Source organism: Pituophis catenifer, unplaced genomic scaffold (genome assembly GCF_029215685.1).
Source record: "Pituophis catenifer annectens isolate HBS135680 unplaced genomic scaffold, rPitCat1.0.hap2 SCAF_10, whole genome shotgun sequence".
NCBI lineage: Eukaryota > Metazoa > Chordata > Lepidosauria > Squamata > Colubridae > Pituophis > Pituophis catenifer.
Genome location: NW_027256890.1, coordinates 16,831,068 through 16,852,304, shown reverse-complemented (window position 1 = coordinate 16,852,304; position 21,237 = coordinate 16,831,068). Strand labels below are relative to the sequence as shown.

At 51.0% G+C, this 21,237-nt stretch overlaps 2 protein-coding genes and 1 long non-coding RNA gene across 9 annotated transcripts; all 3 read left to right on the top strand.

Annotated features, from left to right (window-relative positions):
• Positions 1-251: 251 nt before the first annotated feature.
• Positions 252-1,349, top strand: MRPS21 (mitochondrial ribosomal protein S21). Its single transcript, XM_070950605.1, has 2 exons — positions 252-414; positions 1,070-1,349. The coding sequence occupies exons 1-2, from the start codon at positions 332-334 to the stop codon at positions 1,248-1,250; spliced, it is 264 nt and encodes an 87-aa protein (XP_070806706.1). The 5' UTR covers positions 252-331; the 3' UTR covers positions 1,251-1,349.
• A 350-nt stretch (positions 1,350-1,699) lies between these two features.
• Positions 1,700-15,221, top strand: PRPF3 (pre-mRNA processing factor 3). Of its 6 annotated transcripts, XM_070951604.1 has the most exons (18): positions 1,700-1,781; positions 1,989-2,156; positions 2,452-2,582; positions 6,515-6,661; positions 7,967-8,050; positions 8,212-8,432; positions 8,525-8,572; positions 8,875-9,181; positions 9,411-9,577; positions 10,189-10,271; positions 10,467-10,610; positions 10,705-10,804; positions 11,202-11,315; positions 11,420-11,538; positions 12,068-12,151; positions 13,097-13,158; positions 14,491-14,636; positions 15,040-15,221. In XM_070951604.1, exons 2-17 carry the CDS (start codon positions 2,012-2,014, stop codon positions 14,587-14,589), a joined length of 2,055 nt encoding a protein of 684 aa, XP_070807705.1. In that variant the 5' UTR covers positions 1,700-1,781; positions 1,989-2,011; the 3' UTR covers positions 14,590-14,636; positions 15,040-15,221. The 6 variants fall into 6 exon arrangements, with proteins under 6 accessions (XP_070807705.1, XP_070807704.1, XP_070807703.1 ...); XM_070951603.1 differs by having other exon boundaries at positions 14,491-15,221; XM_070951602.1 differs by lacking the exons at positions 14,491-14,636; positions 15,040-15,221 and adding an exon at positions 13,569-14,274.
• Positions 15,222-16,793: 1,572 nt separating this feature from the next.
• Positions 16,794-20,527, top strand: LOC139322045 (uncharacterized). 2 transcript variants are annotated; one of them, XR_011600824.1, is made up of 4 exons: positions 16,794-17,007; positions 17,317-17,538; positions 18,355-18,530; positions 20,226-20,527. It is a non-coding gene; the product is annotated as an uncharacterized lncRNA (long non-coding RNA). The 2 variants fall into 2 exon arrangements; XR_011600823.1 differs by lacking the exon at positions 17,317-17,538.
• Positions 20,528-21,237: the final 710 nt, after the last annotated feature.

Sequence of the window (21,237 nt, the reverse complement as noted above, 5' to 3'; positions counted from 1 at the left end):
CTGGCCCGGCAGAGCCAAACGGCGACGGTCCAGCGCCCCCTTGTGGCGACACCCAGAGTCTGCAGGCGGGGCGCCCTTCGCCATCGGGGAAGCTCGCCGGGGATCCAGGGCTGGTGATCCCAGGGCCGCGGCGGAAGAGACACGGGATCGGCGGGGCGAGCGAGGGCCGGCGGCCAACCTCGGAGCCTTTTTCACGCCGTTGCCACGGCGACCGGGCGGGGCGCCATCCTCCGGTGGGCGCTTCCGGCGGCGGGGCGGGCGCTTCCGCCCAAATCCCCGGCAGAGAGTCGAGAGGCGCTTCCCGGTCCCTCCGGAGGTCTGCCGGGTGAAGATGGCGCACCACGCCAAGTTCCTCGCCCGGACCGTGATGGTCCCGGGCGGAGACGTGGAGCTGGCCTACCGCGTCCTCACCAGGTAGGAGCGGCGCCGCCTCTGCCCCCCTCCCCACTTCCCGAGGCTTTGGGCGCCCCTCGGCGGAGCCCCCGGGCCACGCGGCGACCAGGAGCGCCGCCGTGCAGGCACAGCAGGGCGCGCCCGAGCGGCTTCCCGACCGTTTGCGCCGTCTTGGAAGCGCCTCCGGGCTCTCCGAGGCCGGTAGCCGGACACGCGTCGGCTTCCTCTCGGCCCGAGGTGTCAGCAGGGTGAGCGCGGATGATCCGGGATTGGGGCTGCCGCTGGGTGGAGGCTTGGCTCGTCTCCCTTCAGGGAGGGCCTGCGGCTGCTCAGCGCCCGTGTCAAGGCGAAGGCTGCGCGGCTGCTGCCCAGGCGTCTCCGAAGCGACACGGGCTCCGTCTGAATGAATGACGGCGGTTCTCCCCGCCTAACGGGAGGAGGCGCGGCATGGTCCAGACCTCCCTCTGCTCTCACCTCCCCCCCTCCCCGTCCCCCGTGTTTTAAACAGCCCCATGTTATCTTGGTAACCCTCCGGAAAGCCGTGCAAATCAGGCGGAAGGTTGGAAGGAGGAGGGAAAATTCATCCCGATTTAAACTTGCGCGCCCCTCGGATTTTCCCAGCGGGGATCTCGCCTTTTTAAAAGAGACGCTTCCTTCTTCTTTCCCTTCTTCGCAGAGTCCTCACTATGGATGGAATTATCGACCACGTTAAGCGCAAGCGGTACTACGAGAAGCCGTGCCAGAAGAGGCGGCGGGAGGCCTACGAAGCGTGCCGGAGAATCTATAACTCTGAAATGGGCAGAAAGATCAACTTCCTCATGAGGAAAAACCGCCCGGATCCTTGGCTCGGTTGCTAAACCCAAGACTTTCAAAGGGTGGAGGCGCCGCCGAGGCTCCCGCTCGCTTTGATTTGTCCGGAAAGTTATTGTGAAGTCAATAAAATCCATACAAAGTTCCGACTCTTCTTGAGAGCTTTTTAGTCCCCATCCTGAACGCGCACCGGGGGGGGGGGGAAAGTTGGTGTTCGCCGGGGACGCCTCTTCTCTTCGGGCGTTCGGGTGCCTTGGAGGGGGGGGATCCTTCCACCGCCCGCTCCTCCCTTCCCTCCCTCCCTCCCTCCGCCCGGCTCCTGGGGCGGCTGCGGAGGGGCGAGAGTGGTGCTCAAGCGGCAGCTGCGCGCGCCCCCTGCTGGCCGCGGCCCGTCAGCACGGTTGCGGCTCAGGCAGCGGCCGCTTCCAGGAAGTCCCGCCCCCCCCACGCCAGAGGGCGGAGACGCTGGTCAGGCCCGTTTCCGCTTCCGCTCCGCGCCCCGCCAGAGTCGACGTTCTGCCTCCGTCCGCCGCGAGGCCCGCGGCCTTCTCCTTCCCAGTCGCGGAGGGAGGCCGCCGGTGAGGAGCCGCCCCGGGCCCCGGTTCTCTGGGAGGGGAGGACGTCCCGGCCGCTGAGGCGGCCCTGTTGACTGTTCAGAAGCGGCTCCGACTGCGAGGGCGACCGGAGCCGCGGCCCGGCGGGGCGAGTCCCGCCTCGGGGTGGTAGTGGTGGGCCCTCCTTTCCCCCCTCGGGCCTTTGCAGCCGCGACCCTCTTTCTGCCCCAGCGCCCCGGCGGAGCCTTCCCAAGATGGCGCTTTCGAAGCGGGAGCTGGACGAACTGAAGCCGTGGGTGGAGAAGACGGTGAAGCGGGTCCTCGGCTTCTCCGAACCCACCGTGGTGACCGCCGCCTTGAACTGCGTCGGGAAAGGGATGGACAAGAAGAAGGCGGCCGGTAGGTCTTGTGGGGGGAGCCGCTGGGCCCCCGAGACCCTAGAAGTCCGGGTGGGGAGAGGCGGTCGGACCCTCCTGCTCTGGCTTGGCCCTGGATGGAGCCCCGGGGTGGGGCGAGACTTGGGCCGCTGGGGCCGCTTCCCGTCCGTGGGGCCAACCGCTGAGCTGCACTGGGAACAGGGTAAGGCGATTGGGATGAACTGGGAAAAGGAGTAGCTGGTCTCAGAATGGTTGAGGGGGTGTCTTTTGGGCTGCCATGCTGCACTACTCTCTCTCTCTCTCTCCCTCTCGGCCAGATCACCTCAAGCCCTTCCTGGATGATTCCACCTTACGGTTTGTTGATAAGCTTTTTGAAGCCGTTGAGGAAGGGCGAAGCTCTCGACACTCCAAGTCCAACAGTGACCGAAATCGGAAGAGAGAATTAAAGGTGAGCTGAACTCTTGGCTTGTTTTTGCTATCTTCTTATTTGGGTGGTGGTGGTGGAGGGGCGGTGTTCCATTATGTTTTATTCTTTCAGAGGGAGGGAAAAAAAGTACCCTTTGGGTCTGTTTTCTTAGTGGTCGTCTTGTACCATGACCGCTCTTGCCCTTTAATTTTGCAGCCAGAAACCCCCAGAAATCTTACAGTGATGATGATAGCAGCTGTGGAATATTTCTGTTGTTGCCTTTATATGAAATTAATTTGGACTAGAGCTGAGAAAACGTGGCCATAGCTTGAGAATGGCAATAATGCAGGCCATGGATTAAAGCACATAAACCCCACAGAACAATGGCATTGTCTTGGTACACAGGACAGATCTACAGAAAGCTGGCAAATGCCTGTAAGCGCCAGATGCATAAGCTCTTCTGGGCTGATTGCTGATTTTATTGGCCCCAAATCGTTGCAGATGATCATAAGGATTGAAAAGAGGCCTGCTGGGTTGGGGAAGGCATTATTTGTAGCGGTTGTCCCAGGGAATCGTAAATGGATCTGTAGGCATTTAAGGCAGATATTTGGGGAGGCAACTCCTGTCACCCGCAGCTGGCATAGCCAGTTGTCAAACATGGTGTGCATAGTTCCTCAAAACGTCTGCATTAGATAGAGTCATATTCTGCCCTTCAACATAATTTTGGATACTGTGGTTTTATGGTTCCTTTGAATTGAATTACAGGCCTAGAAGAAGCCGAAGCTGGGCATTTGTGCTTTACTCTGTAAGAAACACAGTTATTCGGATCAGAGTGAAGGTGCCCTTGGTTGATATTCTCCTGTGGTCTTTCTTGTCACCCTTAGCATAACAGGAGGACCTCTTTGGCTCTACCTCTGCAACCAAAACTGCACGGTAGATGGTCCCAGAAGGAATTGATGCTCTTCCAGAAAATTGTGAAGCCCTTTGCTTCTAATACGGTTACTGTCACACATCTTGTCATGGTTAATTCGGGGATCCTGCCTCATAGCTTGGAGAAGCCCCTTCTTTAGACTGTCTTGAACATCTGGATTGGGGTGGCATAGGGAATTAGCTGCAAGAGAATCTTTCTTAGAAGCAGCGAGTAGCCTGAGATTTATATCCAGTCTTTCTGTTTTTTCTTCCCTAGTTCCACATTGTGGAACTTCTTCCTAGTTGTTATATTGGTTGGCTTTATATAGATGGGTTAATATCCTTTAGCACCTCTGGATGTCTTCTTTTCTCCTCCTTTGCTTTTTCTTGAGGTCGTGTAGAAGCTGTAGTACTTTATAGGATGAATTATCTTCTAATCCCCAAAGACTGGGCTTTGAAATGAGAAAATACCTTAGTCTTCTGATAGTTGGCGCCTCAGACTGCCATTGTTTGGTGCTGGTCAGTCATTTGCCTTTCAGAAGCGGCAGTATTGCTTGAAGCTGTCTCCCTTCCACATCTGCTGTGCCGAGCTACTCCTTTTTTCTTTATAATTGTGTTTCTGAGCACCTGGAAATCAAATAGGGCCCTAGGAATAAATTAGAGTGGGCAGTTCCTTTTCCTGCCCATCATTCATTCCAAATGCAAAATCTTTCTATTCAGAGGGTAACAAACTGCTCAAAAAAATCTCCCTGCTCCTGAAGAACCCAGCCAGACACTTGCTTTGTTTTGAGTTGTTACTCCAAAGATCTGCAAGTGGAATCCAAGGGGGAATAGAATTGGGGAATTCAGGTGGGCAGGGCCAACTACTTACTGAACCCCATAATTCATTCTTGGTTGGCATCTCTTCCTCCAGAAACTTTAACACCGCCACACTGTTTTTTGAAGAAATTCTCTCCTATTTCATATTCTTGTCAAGAAATTCACTCCCTTCACTCCCTTTGGGCCCTCCCACCCCCCTTCTCTTCAGTTCAGCAATCGAGTAAGGAAAGAAAAAGGTCTTCATTGGAACTCTTGTTAAAGAACAGAAGAGAAATACTTGTCCATGGGCTATTTTGTACCCATCGACTAGCGTGGAGAACCAGACCTGTTTCTTTAAATCACTGGCATCTAAAGCGAAGGCGTCAGAGACTTCCCCATACACAGACTTCGGTTGCAAGATTATTTTTTGTCCCGCCCTCCTGCCCTCCAGGTTGCTATTCTCTTCTGAAAGGAATCTGCATTGTTTCCCAGGAGTAAGAGCAGTTGCATTTCTTCCGTTTCTTTGAACTGGGCTTATCTTGCAGGGACCTATCAAGCTGCAGGGGACGTCTACACTAGGGAACTAAACTGCGGGGGTCTACACTCTTCATACTATGGGCAAGCCCTTTTCTCTTGAACTTGTAGGTGTGTCACGATGTGCCCTGGTTTTGGACGAGGAACCGTCCCTGTAAAGTATGACCCAAAATAGCGAAGAAGGAGGTTCAGCTGTCACTTGCAGATGGTTTGTATGCATACGTTTTGATTCTCTTTGGGAGAAAGTAGCAGCCGTATGGCATGACTGGGCATTCCTCTCTGGCCTCTCCCTCTGATCTCTTTCCACGTTAAGTGGAGAAGGAGGCGGCCTGTAGAGTCTAACCTCATCCTTTAGCTCCTCCAGGGAAGATTTCTGTCAATTATTGGTTGCCCTTTCCTTTTATTTTGCCTGCAAGAGATACGCTGATTTGCATAAAGCTTACCTCTTCCCCCCAGTGTTTTTACTGCTGATCAAATCCCTCTGCAAGAATTAGCTCGATTCTGCTTCAGCTTCTCGGTAATTATGTTTTGAGAGAACACTTTTTCTGCATATTTATGCTGGGTTCCAGTGCCCTTTGACGGATCATATGTATGGGATATAAAATATTTTGAGGATTAAAGATGAAGGGAGCTCTCTGAAAAGAATTTCTACATTTAACGTATGTACCTTTTTTGGGGGGGGGTATCTTTCTGATCTTGTACATGCGGGAATCCTCTTGCTCTCCCCTCAATCCCAGAATCCCTTCCTGTCGTCTGTGCTGCCGATGCGAGTTTCATTTGGGGGAGGGGGCACCTTTTCACTGGAGAGAGACACATCTCTGCCCTTGCCTATTTTGAAAGATCAGTTTTGAAGCTGAAAAACTGCAAATGGAGTGTTGTATCATAGCCTCTTGCAGAAGGACTAATCTTTTGTGCTAAAGGGTTGACACGTCTTGCAAGGTTGAGGCTCTTCATTCTAGACTAACTTTAAACCCATCACGGAATAGTTTATATTTGCTTTATATCGAGAGCGGTAGGACAGACTCAGGTGTGTAACCTCTTTCCGGCATCTCTGACTGGGGAAGAATTGCTGTCCTCATAATGTTTTACTTCTGTAAAATAAAAAGGATATAATAATACGCTTTAAAACACTATTTTAAGTACCTCGTTTTGTTTGCTTTCTAAGGTTCATAACAGCCTTCCCCAACTGCTGTGTGATGCGACCATTAACTGGGCTAGAGAGGGTTGGGGTAATGCCAGAAAGACCTGGTGAAACTGCCCATTCAGACTCCATTTTAGGGGGTTGTTTTCTCACTGTGTCAGGGCAGGTATGGCGGATGTCACATCCAGTCATTTGGAAGGGATGCGGGTTCAGAGAATTTAAAATGTTTCATTGGGCACATTAGTTCAAATTCCTTCATTGCAGTGGAAAGAGACCTGCAACTTCATGTGTCAAAGAGCACTCCAAAACCTCTTCTGCGCTCTTCTGCACATGTGAATAGCATCCCGTTGGTGGCTTGAAGAAGTTGCTGTGCCTCTCTTTTTTGGGGGGGGAGGTAGCGCCAGGGGGCTCTTTCACAACAGACGCTCCTCAGCTGAGGGGAACTACCCTCTTTCCTTGAGGAGATGATGTGTATTTCCAGTAGCAGTCGGAAGACTTTTCTTTTCTTGAAAATGTTGCCTCGGTTTATGTTTTTGGGATTTGACTTTGAGGCTTTTCCACTAAAGCTCCTTTGCTCTGTTCCACTTATTAGGATGTGTTTGGGGATGACTCGGAGATTTCTAAGGAGTCCTCCGGAGTCAAGAAACGGCGCATCCCCCGCTTTGAGGAGGTGGAGGAAGAGCCCGAGGTCATCCCCGGCCCACCCACCGAAAGCCCAGGGATGCTGACCAAGCTTCAGGTTTGCTACCCTTGCCTGTCCGGAGGACGCTTGGCCTGCCTGCCGGGGGTGGGGGCTGCTTTGGCGGAATCTGCATTCGAGTAACAAGGTCGTTGATCACCTGACTCATAAGAGCAAGAGGAGGGAACAACATGAAACTGCAATAATAAAATGAACCACAATAAATATAGAAAACCCATTGAAGTCAAGGTTTTATTATTATTATTATTATTATTATTACCGTATTTTTCGGAGTATAAGATGCACCTTTCCCCCCCCCCAAAAAAAAGGGTGAAAATCTGGGTGCGTCTTATACTCCGAATGTAGCCCCGCCCAGCTTCTCAAAAGGAGGCTTCAGAGGCTGAAAAAAGCATCAGAAACAAAGCTTCAGAAAAGAAGCCCCCAAACAGAGCTTCAGAGGCTTTTTTTTCCTGAAGCTTTGTTTCGGAGGTTTTCAGAGGCAGAAAAGAAAGTTTTTTCTGAAACAGAGTTTCAGAAGTTTCAGAGGCAGGAAAAAAAGCTAGGCACAGAACTCACAACCAAGGAACCTGTTACCAAAATTCACCTCTGGGAACAGCTGATTGGGGGTATTCTGGGAGGTTGATCCACCTGCCAATTAGCTTTTTTCTTATTTTCCTCCCCAAAAACTAAGGTGCGTCTTATACTCTGAAAAATACGGTAATTAACTGCGATTCAGCTCTCTTGACAGAGAAGGCCCCTTGTTGAATTCTGTCACTCATAAGCGTGTAAGGTAGGCAGTGGTGCTCATGAGGAGACTGCCTTGAGCAACGGTCTGGTTGTTCTCTATCTTGAGTGGATTGATTGATTGATCGATTGGTTCGATTTATATGCCGCCCTTTTCCGGAGACTCAGGGCGGCTTAAAATGCATTAAGCAATAGCCTTCATACTTTTGTATATACCGTATCTGCTTAGTTGGGCTTTCGGCCTCCCCCAAGCGGTGTTCTTCTTTATACAAAGTCAGCTTATTGCCCCCACAATCCGGGTCCTCATTTTACCTACCTTGAAAGGATGGAAGGCTGAGTCAACCTTGAGCCTGGTGAGATTTGAACTTGCAGTAATTGCAGGCAGCTGGTGTTACTTAACAGTGCTTTAGTCTGCTGCGCTACCAAGGCTCTTGTAGTGGATGGAGGCTCTCAAGGAGCAACTCCTCCACGGCCTCTGCTTTACAGAAAAGAAGAATTGCATAGTTGCTGTAGATAGATGGGATTCAGAGTGTGGTGCAGAAGAGCCAAGGATGACACTGGAATGAAAAAGAAACTTGGTGTGAAAGAGGAAACGGTGTGGCTTGTTTTCCCTTCCTTCAGATCAAGCAAATGATGGAGGCAGCAACACGGCAGATTGAGGAGAGAAAGAAACAGCTGAGTTTCATCAGCTCCCCGGCTCCTCAGGTATTGTGATTCCTCCCTTCCTTCCATCCATCCATCCATCCATCCATCCATCCATCCATCCATGCGTTGAATTTTTGCACTGGGTCTCCTGCCTCTTTCTCTGCCTGTAACCTTAACCCATAACAGTTCTGTAAACCAAATTTAACTTTCCTTGGCCTCAGCCTAAAGCTCCGGCAACCACTCCGCCTGAGCGCCTCCCAATTGGGAACACCATCCAGCCCTCTCAGGCAGCCACTTTCATGAACGACGCCATTGAGAAGGCCCGGAAAGCAGCGGAATTGCAAGCCCGGATCCAGGCTCAGCTGGCACTGAAACCAGGACTGATCGGGAACACCAACATGGTGGGACTGGCCAACCTGCATGCCATGGGCATCGCACCACCGTGAGTATTGGCACAGGCCGCCGAGCATCTGAGGGTCTGAAATGGGGGCCTGTTGGGGGAAGCTGACAAGACTCAACAATTTTTTTTCATAGGGCAGAAATACGTCACATGGGTAGCAACGTCCAATCCCCATATTCACGGTAAGCGAGCGATGACCCTCCGTCCTCAGCAAGCGTGCTGCGAGAAACACACGGGCACCCAGGCCCCTCTGGGGGTGGGTGGGACTGCACTTCCTGTGGCTCCCAGCCACTGCTTCCCCTGGGGGGAGGGGGGGTTGCCCCCCCGCCTCAGAGAGTATGAGATTTGGGCGGGTCAGGGAGCTGCACAGATGGGCCGTTTCTGAACAGTTGGGTCATGCTCCTGAGTACGGTGGCTCCTGATCTGCCCAAGCGCATGAGAACCGCATGCTAACTCAAGCTGTGCTGTGGATGTCTTGGCCCAGGAAGGTGGAGCTGAAAGACCAGAGCAAACCAACGCCACTGATTCTGGACGAGCAAGGCCGCACGGTGGATGCCACCGGTAAGGAGGTGGAGCTGACCCACCGCATGCCGACACTCAAGGCCAACATCCGGGCCGTGAAGAGGGAGCAGTTCAAGCAGCAGCTGAAGGAGAAGCCCTCGGAGGACATGGAGTCCAACACTTATTTTGACCCCCGGGTCTCCGCTGCCCCAGCTCAGCGGCCAAAGAGGACTTTCAGGTTTCACGACAAGGGCAAGTTTGAAAAAATAGCCCAACGGCTGCGGACGAAGGTAGGGCACTATGGGGGTCGCTAAGGGAGCGTGGGGATCCTCCTTCAGTTGCCTGAGCAATAAACTGGCAGGCAGGGACAGATGGTAGAAACCCTAAAGAAGGCCCTTCCCTCACCAGCCCTGCAGGTCATCGGATCCTCTCCTTCCGGCTGCCCACCACCCTCCCCCTCTCCCCCACCCTGAAAATTGTGCTTCTGGTACACCTTGAAAATGTCTCTTTGGTCACCAGGCTCAGTTAGAAAAACTCCAAGCAGAGATCTCACAAGCTGCCAAAAAGACGGGAATTCACACCTCCACCAAATTGGCCCTCATCACTCCCAAGAAGGAGGTGAAAGAGGGGGACATTCCTGAGGTGGAGTGGTGGGACTCCTACATCATCCCCAACGGCATGGACATGTAAGTGGCTCAGAGGCATTTTGGGGGAGGTGCAGGGCCCCCAGCCAGCTCAGCTCCAGGTGGTTCTAGACAGCATCTTCCCAGGGCTACTGGAAGGGCAATTCCATTCCTTTGGCAGAGGACAATCACGGTTGCCCAAGTGTCTCCTCAGCTGAGGAGCGCTCTGAAAGATGGCCGGTCGCTGCATCTTCTAGAGCAGGGCTCCCCAATCCCCCACCCCCACCCGGTCCATGGCACCGGTCCGCAGCATGCCAGAAACCGGGCTGCGCAAAGAAGCAAAGCCCCATCCGCGGGATGCAGGCAGTATGCAAAACCACACCCCCTCTGGTCTGTGGAAAAACCTCCCTCCACGGAACCAGTCTCTGGTGCCCAAAAGGTTGGGGGCTGCCGAGGGAGGAGGCGAGGGTCAGGAGCAGATGCCAGGGAGACAAGGAGGAACGTACCGGTTGTTTGTAGAAGCTTGCCCTGTGCCTTGGTTGTGTGAAGTATGCCAGGAGGGGCTGTGCTGTTGAGCCCAAACCAGGCCAGGCGTGAACAGCCCCTCCGCAGATGATGATCTGGAAGGAGACCGGTTGACATTGGTAGTTGGGTGGATCTGTTTTCCTTTTCAGAAAAGCCACTGATCTGCTTAAGCGGGAGGACTATTTTGGCATCACGAACTTGGTGGAGCATCCGGCTCAGCTCAGCCCTCCAGGTAAGCGCCTCATTCCCTCTCTGAGGGAGGCAGAACCCCTCCTTGAAACTGCCCCCTCCCCACCTGCCAACTCCATTTGGGAGGGGGAAGGGCACTCTCGGGAGCAGTGGACTCCCCCAGAAAGCCAGAAGGAGAGCCACCCAATTCCTTGACTCTCTCAGGGGGAAAAAAGGAATAACGTCTCTTACTCTGCAGTGGACAGTGACCTGCCGGTGACCCTTGGGGTTTACCTGACCAAAAAAGAGCAGAAGAAGCTCCGTCGCCAGACCCGCCGGGAAGCCCAGAAGGAGCTGCAGGAGAAAGTGCGGCTCGGCCTGATGCCCCCTCCGGAGCCAAAAGGTAGCACAGCCTCTTTGGAGCAGTCTGAGGGAGGAGGGGGAAGCCTCGTGAGGGATGCCAGCGAACACCCTTGTTGCCTCTTCTTTCTCTGCAGTCAGAATCTCGAACCTGATGCGGGTTTTGGGGACAGAAGCTGTTCAGGATCCAACCAAAGTAGAAGCCCACGTCCGAGCACAGATGGCAAAGAGGCAGAAGTAAGGCTGATGCACTCTTGCAAGCTCCCCTCCCTCCCGGTGGCGGAGGATTCTGGGGGAGGGTCTGATCGGGCTCTTCCCAGATGCCTTTGGTGTATGCTGAAGCTGAGGAGGGGGCAGAACATTTGACCCCTTTGACCCTCTTCCATTAACAATCTGACGCTTTGAGACCAGTTGGTGGAAAGGGAGGTTATAAATATGCAAAGCAATAAAAGCAGGGAACTGAACTAAAAGATAGGTGGGCGAGGAGGCGAATGCAGAAAAGGCCCCGTGTTCCTGCCGCAGACCTTTCTGGCTGGGGCAAGCTGGGAAGGGGCCTCTTGCAGGACCAGAAGCTGCCCATTCGCTGAGACACCCCAGCAGAGCGTTTAGACGGACTGCATTGATGTGCTTGCAGAGCTCACGAGGAGGCAAACGCGGCACGGAAGCTGACGGTGGAACAGAGGAAAGCTAAAAAGGTGAAAAAGCTTAAGGAAGATATTTCGCAGGGCGTCCACGTAGCCGTCTACAGGTGAGCGTCTTTCCTTCCCAAAGCGAGGGCACCTTACTCCCCTGCTCGGTTGCAGCCTCCTCTTCCCCGAAGCGACCCGATCCGTTCCGTTCTTTTGCCCACAGAGTCCGGAATCTAGGCAACCCAGCAAAGAAATTCAAAATTGAAGCTAACGCCAGCCAGTTGTACTTAACTGGAGTTGTGGTTTTACATAAAGATGTCAACGTGGTGGTGGTAGAAGGAGGTAAGAGGATGGGCGAGTAGGCCGGGTTGCATAATGTATCATGCTCTGCATTTCTAAGAAGCTAAAACTTCCAGCAGGCCCAGGCAGTTTGCGTACCCTGCCCTGTTCCGGAAGGAGGAGAAGGAGGAAGAGGCAGGGTTGGGGATTCAGGAAGGCTGCACCTGGATTAAGGCAACGATGGTTCTTGGGGTTTTTTTGGAAAGGATGCAGAACACAGAAAGGAAGGGTCTGTCCATCCGCAGAGCAGGCAGCAGTAAAAAAAATAGTCACTTTGCGCAACTTGCAGTTAACAAACAAAACTGGTTTCAGGCCATTATGTCAGGGTAGGCCAAGTCTTTGGGATCTCTCTGGCTTTTCTTTTGAGAGTTGGCCTCAGTTTATGGTTGTGACCACGAGGGGACCACCTGGCACAGGTGCTTTCTTAAGGATCAGGAGTTCAGTTCCCCTCCCAGTTGTGTTTATGAAGTTGTGCTTCATCACTTGTTGCCACGCTGCCTGTCAGTTCTGCCTTTTCTGCCTTCTTCCCAAGGTCCCAAAGCACAGAAGAAATTTAAGCGGCTCATGTTATATCGAATAAAATGGGACGAGCAGACGTCAAACACAAAAGGAGATGGTAAGGATGTGCACTCCTGCTACGGGCCTAGCCTGGAAACGCTTACTGAGATTAAGTAAATAAAAGCGATTGACTGAGCTGCCAAAATGCTGAAACTTAAAAATAAAGAACTCTGCAAGGTGATATGCTCGAAGCACATCCTGCAAGCTCTGGCAAGGGCCCCACTAGGACAGGTGGTGGAGGAGGAGGCAAGGTTGGGGGTTAAGGAAGGCTGCATCTGGCTCTAAGCACTGCCCAGCGTGTTTTTTTGGAAGGCATGCAGACATTTTTTTTTGGAAGGGATGCAGACACAGAAAGGAAGATTCTGTCCATCTGCAGAACAGATCACAGAAATAGCATCTGTAAGAAAACGGAAGGCAAGATGCTCCAGGCCCCACCGCCAGCATCGTCTTCTGAAGATGTCGAAAAGAGAGAAAAGCCATTTCTTCTTTTGGGGTTTTCAAACGAAACACTGAATTCCTGCACCCAGCTTCCTTCCAAAGTCCTGGAGAATCAGAGAAGTTCCCCGGTCAGGAACACATCGAAGAACGAACTTTGAGTGGCTGCTTTTAGGTTTAAAAGATTCTGTTCTATCAGCTGTTGTATTCTATTGAATAGATTTGTATAAATCTATTTCACCATTAGTCTCTCGGTTCTCCTAAGAAGAAAGTCGACTTACAGCACTTTTAAAGTAATAAAATAACAGGAAGGAGCAGCCATCCCTTACACGGAGCTGGTTCAAAAGTTGAAAGACTAAAAGGAAGTCGGGGAAGTTCACTTCTTCCCATGAGCTACTGAGTTCAGAGAGATTTATATCCTGCCTTTTCTAAAGAAACGGCAGAATTTTCACCTTCCGCTTGAATAAAGGATGTTTCCGATCTGATTTCGAACATGCTTTTGAATAGACAAATCCATCTTCAGTCGTTTCCCCATTCTTACACCCTAAGCAGTTTATTTTTCTTGCAGACGATGATGAATCTGATGAGGAATCTGTGAAAAAAACCAACAAATGTTCTCTGGTTTGGGAGGTGAGTATTATTTATGGTCCAACTGAGGTATTAGGTGATTCTCGGTCATACTAAGAAAATCCTGCTTTTTCTTATGCCCCGTTAGCGACAGGACCGAGAAACGCCCGGAGGATCCCAACGGTGGGTGCTCTGTAGGATTGGTCCTTCAGAACTCCCTCCCCCCCTTTTTCTTTGATTCCTGACATCTCCCACTTTTTAGCTAGCTGTGGCTCGTAAGCCACGGTTTACGGTTTTAGCATGTTGTGCTCAACCAATCCCTCAGGGCTTCCCCAGTGAGCCACGGGTAAGGAAAAAGGGATTTAGTGCATTATGTGACCCGCCAATCAACGCATCGTTTAGAGGGCCTGTAAGGCAATCCTCTAAACGATGGCTTGCTGAGAATCTCTCCTGCCCTCTCTTTGTCCTCTTAGGGCACGGCAAAGGAGCGGAGCTTTGGCGAGATGAAATTCAAGCAGTGTCCTACCGAAAACATGGCACGGGAGCATTTTAAAAAACACGGCACTGAGCATTATTGGGATCTGGCTCTGAGCGAGTCAGTCCTAGAACCCACAGACTGATGGCCTTTTCTGAAGCCCCTTCTCACATTTCTGGTGTGTGACGTAAAGAGCAAGGACTGAGCAGAAACGTTAGACTCTGAGCCCCCTCGCCTTCATCCCCACAAATTCCTCACAGTAAGATGCATACCATTAAAGGAAATATTTTTCAGATCCAAATAACAGAGGTTTTGATTTTAATTTTTGGCTTTGGACTAAAAACATTTGACGCGCACTCTCCAAACTTTCCTGCCACGCTGTCTGGAAGAACTCAAGCCGAAACTTAAAAAGCAACAGTAGCCATTTATCAGCCAAGTCTTCTCTTCCAAAGCCTTCCACCTTTAAAACAATACAACCCTCGTCTTTTTGTTTTTTCCCAGTTCTGTAGTTTTGTTTGAACATTAGTCAGCAAGCAAAGACACCCCCAGGAAAAGGGGAGAGGAAAAAAAAAACAGCACTGAGTCATAGACTCCAGAGCACAGGAGGGTGTAGTTAGTACCCCTGGGAAAAATGTACAGCAGGTTAGGAGCTGGGGAATTAGCCCACATCCTACATTTGCATAATAAAATTGTTTTTTATAAGATCTTGAAAAAAAACTGCCCATTTCCTTGTCTGGTGTATGTGACTGCCTGCTGGCTGTTAAACGGTTAGCAGTTAACTAGGGGGGCAATTCAGCATCCAAGGATGGACGTAAATTGGGGGGGGGCGGGTGGGCACAGTACAAGAACGCTCAGTTGGAGATGCTTCCTTTCTGACGTGACGGCATTTCAAAAGGCGATTCATTTGCATCTTTTTGTAGAGACCAAGAGCCGAGCCTTCCTCCTCCTCCTCGAGGGTCCATCTCAGAGAGACCCCCACACTAGCAGGTCACGCCAGCTATTTGCAAATGGGAAAATAAAAGCTTTGTAGTAATATAGTTTCCCTAACCGAACTACAGAAAACAAGGTAAAGATACTGTTTTGCACAATTATATTTTACTGTTCGGAAAGCAAAACCGGGGAGAGCAACGTCTCGACAGTGCCTCGGCCACACCGCCCCTGTCCGGCAGTCTCCCGAGCGGAGCCCCGAAGGGCAGGGAGGGCAGTGGCCGAAACCTCAGTGGCTGAGGCTCCTCCCGAGAGGGTGGGTGGCCGCCTCGGGGGCCCTCTCCCACTTCCGCTCAGAACGGCCTGCTTCTTGTCTGCCCTCCGAGCCGTCCCCCACTTTCCTTCGGAGCAACCTTCCTTGTGCTGCATAGACGCCCCGTCTCCTTTTTCTGCTGTTCTGAGTTGCCGCAGTGTGTTTGGGCTCCTAACTGCTGCAGCTTCCTCACGGTCGCATGGGCCTCGATGTCTTTTTTTGTGACCAGAACCGTACACTATTTTCCACGTGTGGCCTCTAGTGCACCATAGCAACACTGAGATGGCTGTAATACAACCAAGGCGTCAGAATAATGAACTCCGTTGCTACTTTGTTAAAATGACTTAAAGAGAAACGGAAACCACCAGCGGATTAAATATTACAGGTATTAAAATCTTATATAACTATTAACCTATTTGCTTGTGCTGGTATTTCAAAGCGTCATTTCGTGGTAAGGAGCCAAAAGCATTAACCAGGCCAGCGGAGAACATCAAGCAAGGCTGACTGACTCCTACCCTCTTGCTCTCAAGGCTGGGGGCGGACAAGCGGCAACCCTGGGAGCCAGCCCGTTAGCTACTACAAGCTTAACCTTTTGTCATAGCTGCCCTCCTATCAGCGGCCAATGCTGAAGGAGCAAAGGGTGCTTTCTCTGACGCCACGTGCATTTACAAGGGCGCTGCAGAGTGACCAAAAGCAACTACATAGCTGGAAGAGAGAAGGCTGAGCCGCTGCATGGTTGAGGCGTTTTCTACAAGACCCGAGAAACACACACAAAAAGTTCTACCTAGGAAGGAAGGAAAACCCTACCCATCAGAGAGATTGCGTCTCGGTGTTCCTGGGATAAAGGAAACTTTCCTGCACAAAGTAGCCCTGAAAATAACCTTAGCGTTTGCCTAGAGCAGTGGTTCTCAACCTTTCTAACGCCGCGACCCTTTAATACAGTTCCTCATATTGTGGTGACCCCCAATCATAAAATTATTCTTAAAACCATCGAAAATATGTGTCTTCCGATGGTCTTAGGCGATCCCTGTGAAAGGGTCATTCGATCCCCAAAGGGGTCCCGACCCACAGGTTGAGAACCGCTGGCCTAGAGCAAGTCCCGGGAGCCAGCGTGGAAGCAGTAGCAGAGGGCGGGGACGAGGCGGGAGGCTGCAACCTGGCCAGTTCAGGGAAGGAGGCAGGTGGGCTATCAGCCTCCCCTCTTCGAGGTTGAAGCCACGGTGGGTGTTTGAACGGAAGACCCAGAATCGCTTCATACCGAGATAGGCAGCATACAAATTAGATCCGTCTGTAACTTCATTTCAGGTCTCCTGCTGATAAAACCCATCGTCCACAATTTAATCCCGGACAAAAGGGTCGACCTGTCCTTTGTCGCAGGGAGGGTGGGCAGAACGAAACCCTCTCGACAGTAACGGTAACGTGCCGTAGCCTCGTAGGGCCTGCTTAACCCCACGGAAACCTATCATCGTGGTTAGAAATACGGGTTTTAAGAGAGGTCGCCTGATTTTTAGTGTTGCAAAAGGCCTTGATAAAAGGTGAGGTTCAGGTGAATTTGACCCAGTATTGTTTGCTCAACAGACGTTCTGGGGAAAAAAGATAAAAACAATTTCACGCACAATTACGTTTTATTTAGGAAAAAATAAAACAGGGAAGGGAAGGCAACGTCAACGTCTCCTCCTCCACTTTTACCCAGGATCGTCGAGAAGCGAAGCTCCAAAGTGCAGAGCGGCAGCAAAAGCACCGCTCCTCTACGCTCCTCTGAAAGGGACGAGCCGCTTCCGTTGGCCTTTTTTCGCGTGGCCACCGGCTTCCTCTTCAGATATCTCCAAAAGGCTTTCCCGGCATGACGGACTTCCTGTCCGTTCATCGCGACCCTCCCCCAGTGCCTTTAAAAAGGACCTTCCTGCCATGGCCGACGTCCGGTCCAGCCTTCTCAGTCATCCCTCCAACTTCCTTGCGCAGCGGCCTTCTCGGCACGGCGGACTTCCTGTCCGTTCACCGTCGCCGTCCCCCACTGCCATTGACAAACGACCTTTCCATCACGGCTGGCTTCCTGTCCGAATTTCATTGTCATCCCCCTACTTCCTACTACCACGATAAAGTAATATCTCGATGGCTTCAGTGCTATTCAATGCTTCTTCGGACCAAGCAGATATAGCAACCACAAAAAGAAATAAACTTTTAACGGCGTTTTAAGGTAATAATTCTTTATTATTAAAACATTAATATCAATAGGCCATCATAGGTCTTCTTAACTCGGTTTAAAGCTTTTGAAGCAGGATTTCTTTTCCTCTGTTGGAAAAACTAACGTTGACAGAAAACAGCACCATCGTGCGGTCCAAGCAGGGATCGCAGCAACCAAAAGAAAGAAACTTTTTAAATGGAGTTTTAGGGTTGTTATGCTATTCCTTCTTGGACCACAGGAGGGCACTGTGTTGTCCAGGGTTGCGGAACCGGCACAGAAGAATCTTAAAACGCCATCGAAAAGGTTTCTTTCTTTTTGCAGCCGCAGTACCTGTTTCGGCCACACGAGGGCACAGTTTTCCGTCCCATGACTTCAAATTTATCGCTAACGTGCAGAAAATTGTGCCCTCCTGTGGTCCAAGAAGGAATAGCAGGTAGAAAAAGCACGGTCGCCGACTTTTTCAGTACCAGCGCTTCTCGGAGCGACCTTCCCAGCGTCAGCGCAACTTCCCGTCCGTCTCCTGTCCAAGCCCCATCGCCGTTGGTAAAAAACGACCTTTGAACTTTCATTTATCATTTTTACTTTTTAAGGGCTGCTCTGGGTAAACCTTTACCTTTACTCCAACCTTTCTTCTCCCCTTCTCTTCCTTCCTCTCCTCCTACTTCCTTCGTTCTTCCTTTGTTCTTCCTCTCCTTTTCTTTCCTATTTCCCCTTCCCTTCCCCCACTCCTCTACTCCTCTTTCCCCTCCCTTTTCTTCCTCTCCTTTCCCCTTTCTTCTTTCTCCTGTTCTCTCCTGTCCTCTGTTCTCCCTTCCCCTCTCTCCTGTCATTTCCCTTTCCAGTTCAATCCTTTAGGGTTTAGGGTTTCGTCTCGTTTCCTGACTTCCGGTGGGACCGGAATCCGTTGGCCAGCATGTGCATGCACGCTGGAGTTGAGCTAGGGCAACACTCGCACGCCCACCAATATGGCTCCGCATGCCACAGGTTCACCATCACGGGACTAGAGCTTCCCATCTCCTCCCAAGGGAGGGGAAAGGAGACACAGGGCAGGCAAGCCTGCAGGCTCCGGCACCCGTTCTCAGGACCTTTAGTTATCGCTTAGATAACCTTTAGTTATCGCTTAGAGCCCCGGCCTGCATTTTATGGAAAGAAGCTGGGGAGGGGAGCTTTTGTGCAGGGCTGTTGACACCATTGGGTGATGCGAAAAATCAAAATCCAAGGGAAACCATTAGCATGTTGTTGTTGTGTGTGAGCTTATCTACATATACCCAGCTAGTTTAGAGACATAATACCATACCACTTTTGGCAATAAAGTTTCAGCCAATAGAAACTTCTGGCTCAATGATTCCAACACTTTAGGAAGTCTTTGACGGAGGAGCATTCGGGCAAACGCTCAATGGATGGAGAATGGAGCCGAAAGCCCTGCCGTGTTGCAGTTTGAAGCACCCGTGGGTGTGTGCAGAGATTAATCCACTCCGTCGGGAGAAAGAGTGCCTGTTTGGTGGATAGGAGAGTCTCGGGGCCTCTCGGTAGAGGTAGGCCGGTTGTGTTGCTTTTTGGAAGTATTCTGACTCCTGTTAAGAACGACTGCAGTTTTTCGCAATCAAGTTGTCACACTTTAAAAAGAAATAATAAGTGCAAATTTTATATCCCGAATTGGAAACACGCATCTTATGATTAGTCACTTTAATAGGGAGATTATCAAGAAAAATATAATCCGTAAAAATACTATACACGTGTGAAATGTATGTTAGTCTATTTAAGACTAAGGATGAGAGCAGGGCCCGAGGGATCAAGCCAGGGAGGCGTTTACACACGCCCCGATCAGCTCTCTCCTCCTTCTCTCCTCCGGCAGACCCCTACGACCAAGCAACGATCGCCAAGGAGGAGGGGAAAGAAGAGGAGCCCGAGCCCTTTCAGAAGATCGGTCCAAGTACGATCGACGGAGTTTGCAACTTAAGTCATTCACTAGCTTTCAGTGTTTCAGAGCTGAGGTTTCAGGCCCAAGCCAGGGATGGAGCGTTTCTCGCAAAGGCAGGAAGCTCTCACTAATCCAACAGAAAGAGCACATTCTTTGCCTGTGCGGGACCCGGACTCCATTCCTCTGGGCACGGCTGGTGACAAGTCGGAAAATCTTCCTCGGATGTATCTTTCACCGGGGTTTGTTTAAGGAGCACCGCTAGCAACCGCTAGGTTTTCCAAGGCGTAGCAGGCAGAATAACTCCCAGGATGCCCGAAAGCTGCTCGGTATCAGGTCTGCTCGTCGGTCCATCCGTCCCACGACTATCGGCACCGACCGGCTGCAGGGCTCTGAACATCCGTTCCAGCAGCGGGGTTTTTCCCAGCCCTTCCCTGGAAACGCAGGGGTGAACCCGGACCTTTTGCACGCAAAGCAACAGCTCGAACTCGGACCGTGGCCATCCGTCAGGAGACAAGCCACCCGCTTGCAAATAGCACTCCTAAGTAAACCCAAAAATTAATCTTCCACGTTTGACACAGAGAAGAAACAAACACGGTCGAGTCGGGGAATTATAAAATTATTCTTGCTTCACGTTACATACTTTTATAAGCATCTGGTTAAAACAATCCAATTTGGCCAAAGTATTTAGATGTAAATACTTTATTGCAAAGAGAAGGAATTAAGCGCACGTTATTTATTTTAATAATTATATTCAGACCTAGGAAAAACATTCCACTTGCATTTCTCATGACTTACTTAATTTTAGAATTCACAAAGAGCTGTTCATTAAAGGGGAAGATATTGTCTAAGTATTGTCCTCTGGGATAAAAAAAAGGACGTTACCATGTTTTCTTCGGGAATAGGGTGAAATTGAGGGTGGGGAGCGATATTAAAAGTAGAAATTGATCACGATCTGAGATGATAACTACCCCTCGTAAGTGGTGATGAGAGCGCGACTTGGCCTTTGCCGTCTGCGACGGTTTATACAGCCCACTCCCAAATGCTCCTTCTGCAAAAGGAAGTCTAGCCACTGTAGCAGCCGTGTGTTTTCAGCCTCTCTCCAGGAAAGAGAGCTGGGGCAAAACAGAGGAAACAGTTACCATGAAGGTGGGCGCCCAGGGCCCCCTCGGCCAAGAAAACTTGGAACTCATCTCACGAGGTCACGTGGGAAACGTCTAGCCTGCTATGCTCTGAATTGAGATCCACGTTTGGGTCAAGGGTTTTTGGGAAAACCTTTTCTCCTTCTGAAAATTGTTTTCTTCCTTTGTAGAAACAGGCGACTATACCTGTGAATTCCGTGGCAAGCAGTACAAGTACTCCACGCCATCCCAGGAACACGTGGCCCTTCACGCACCAATCCACGAGTATCCAGCGGCGACACAGCAACCGGGGAGACCCCGGGATCCAGGATCTTTCAAGGCAGAGGCCCATCGCACCTCTAAAGCGATCACGAGGGACAGAGCAGTACCGGCATATCTCCCTGATAGCTGTCCTTTGGGGATATACTTTGAGAGAAGGAGTTGTTCATATTTCAGTGCCAATAGTCAGTCCAGATTGCCTATAATTGTTAATACTATCTTAAACTGTAAATAAAATTATACCTGTATTTTGCAGTTTACACCTTTTTGACAATGTAGATTTTTCAGCTGGACCCATCCGCTGCTTATGGCTTATATAAGATACCGTAGCTGTTTCTTCTCCGTAAACTGAAATATTCAAAAGCGCGGGAACCCCATTCGCTTACCGGTTGCAGCCATCCCCTTCCAAGGACCGGCCCCTCGGTCCCATTCTCCTTGCCCGCACCCGTCCCTAGTCCGAGGGACCGCCTCTGTCTTCCACCACCTCTTCCGCCAGGCCACCCTGGCTCCTTTGCCCTCCGAATCTGCAGCGGCAGTCTTGACACTCTTACTCAGTTAAAGCCTGCTCGGATTTTGCTTTCCATTGGACCGGTTGAAAGCCCAAGACGTAGGAGAGGAAAGCCTCCTTCAGCTCAAGCATCTATCCCTCATCGCCCCAGGCAGCACGTAGCCTCACGACAAACAGTCCCCTCCATCGTCCCCCCTTTCAGTCCATTGAGGTCGGTGGCCATCCCCTCGTCCTCACGGAAGCAGATTCTGCACGTTAAATTTCTTGAGGAAAGACTTTCTTTGGTCTGTCCTGATCCATTAGGACTGCTGTTTTGAGGGGGAGAACGGCATCCTCCCCTTCACGTGTGCACCTCAGCATGTGGCTCTTTTTCTAAGACGAATAGCCCCAGTCTTGTAATCTGGGGGTTTTGCGGG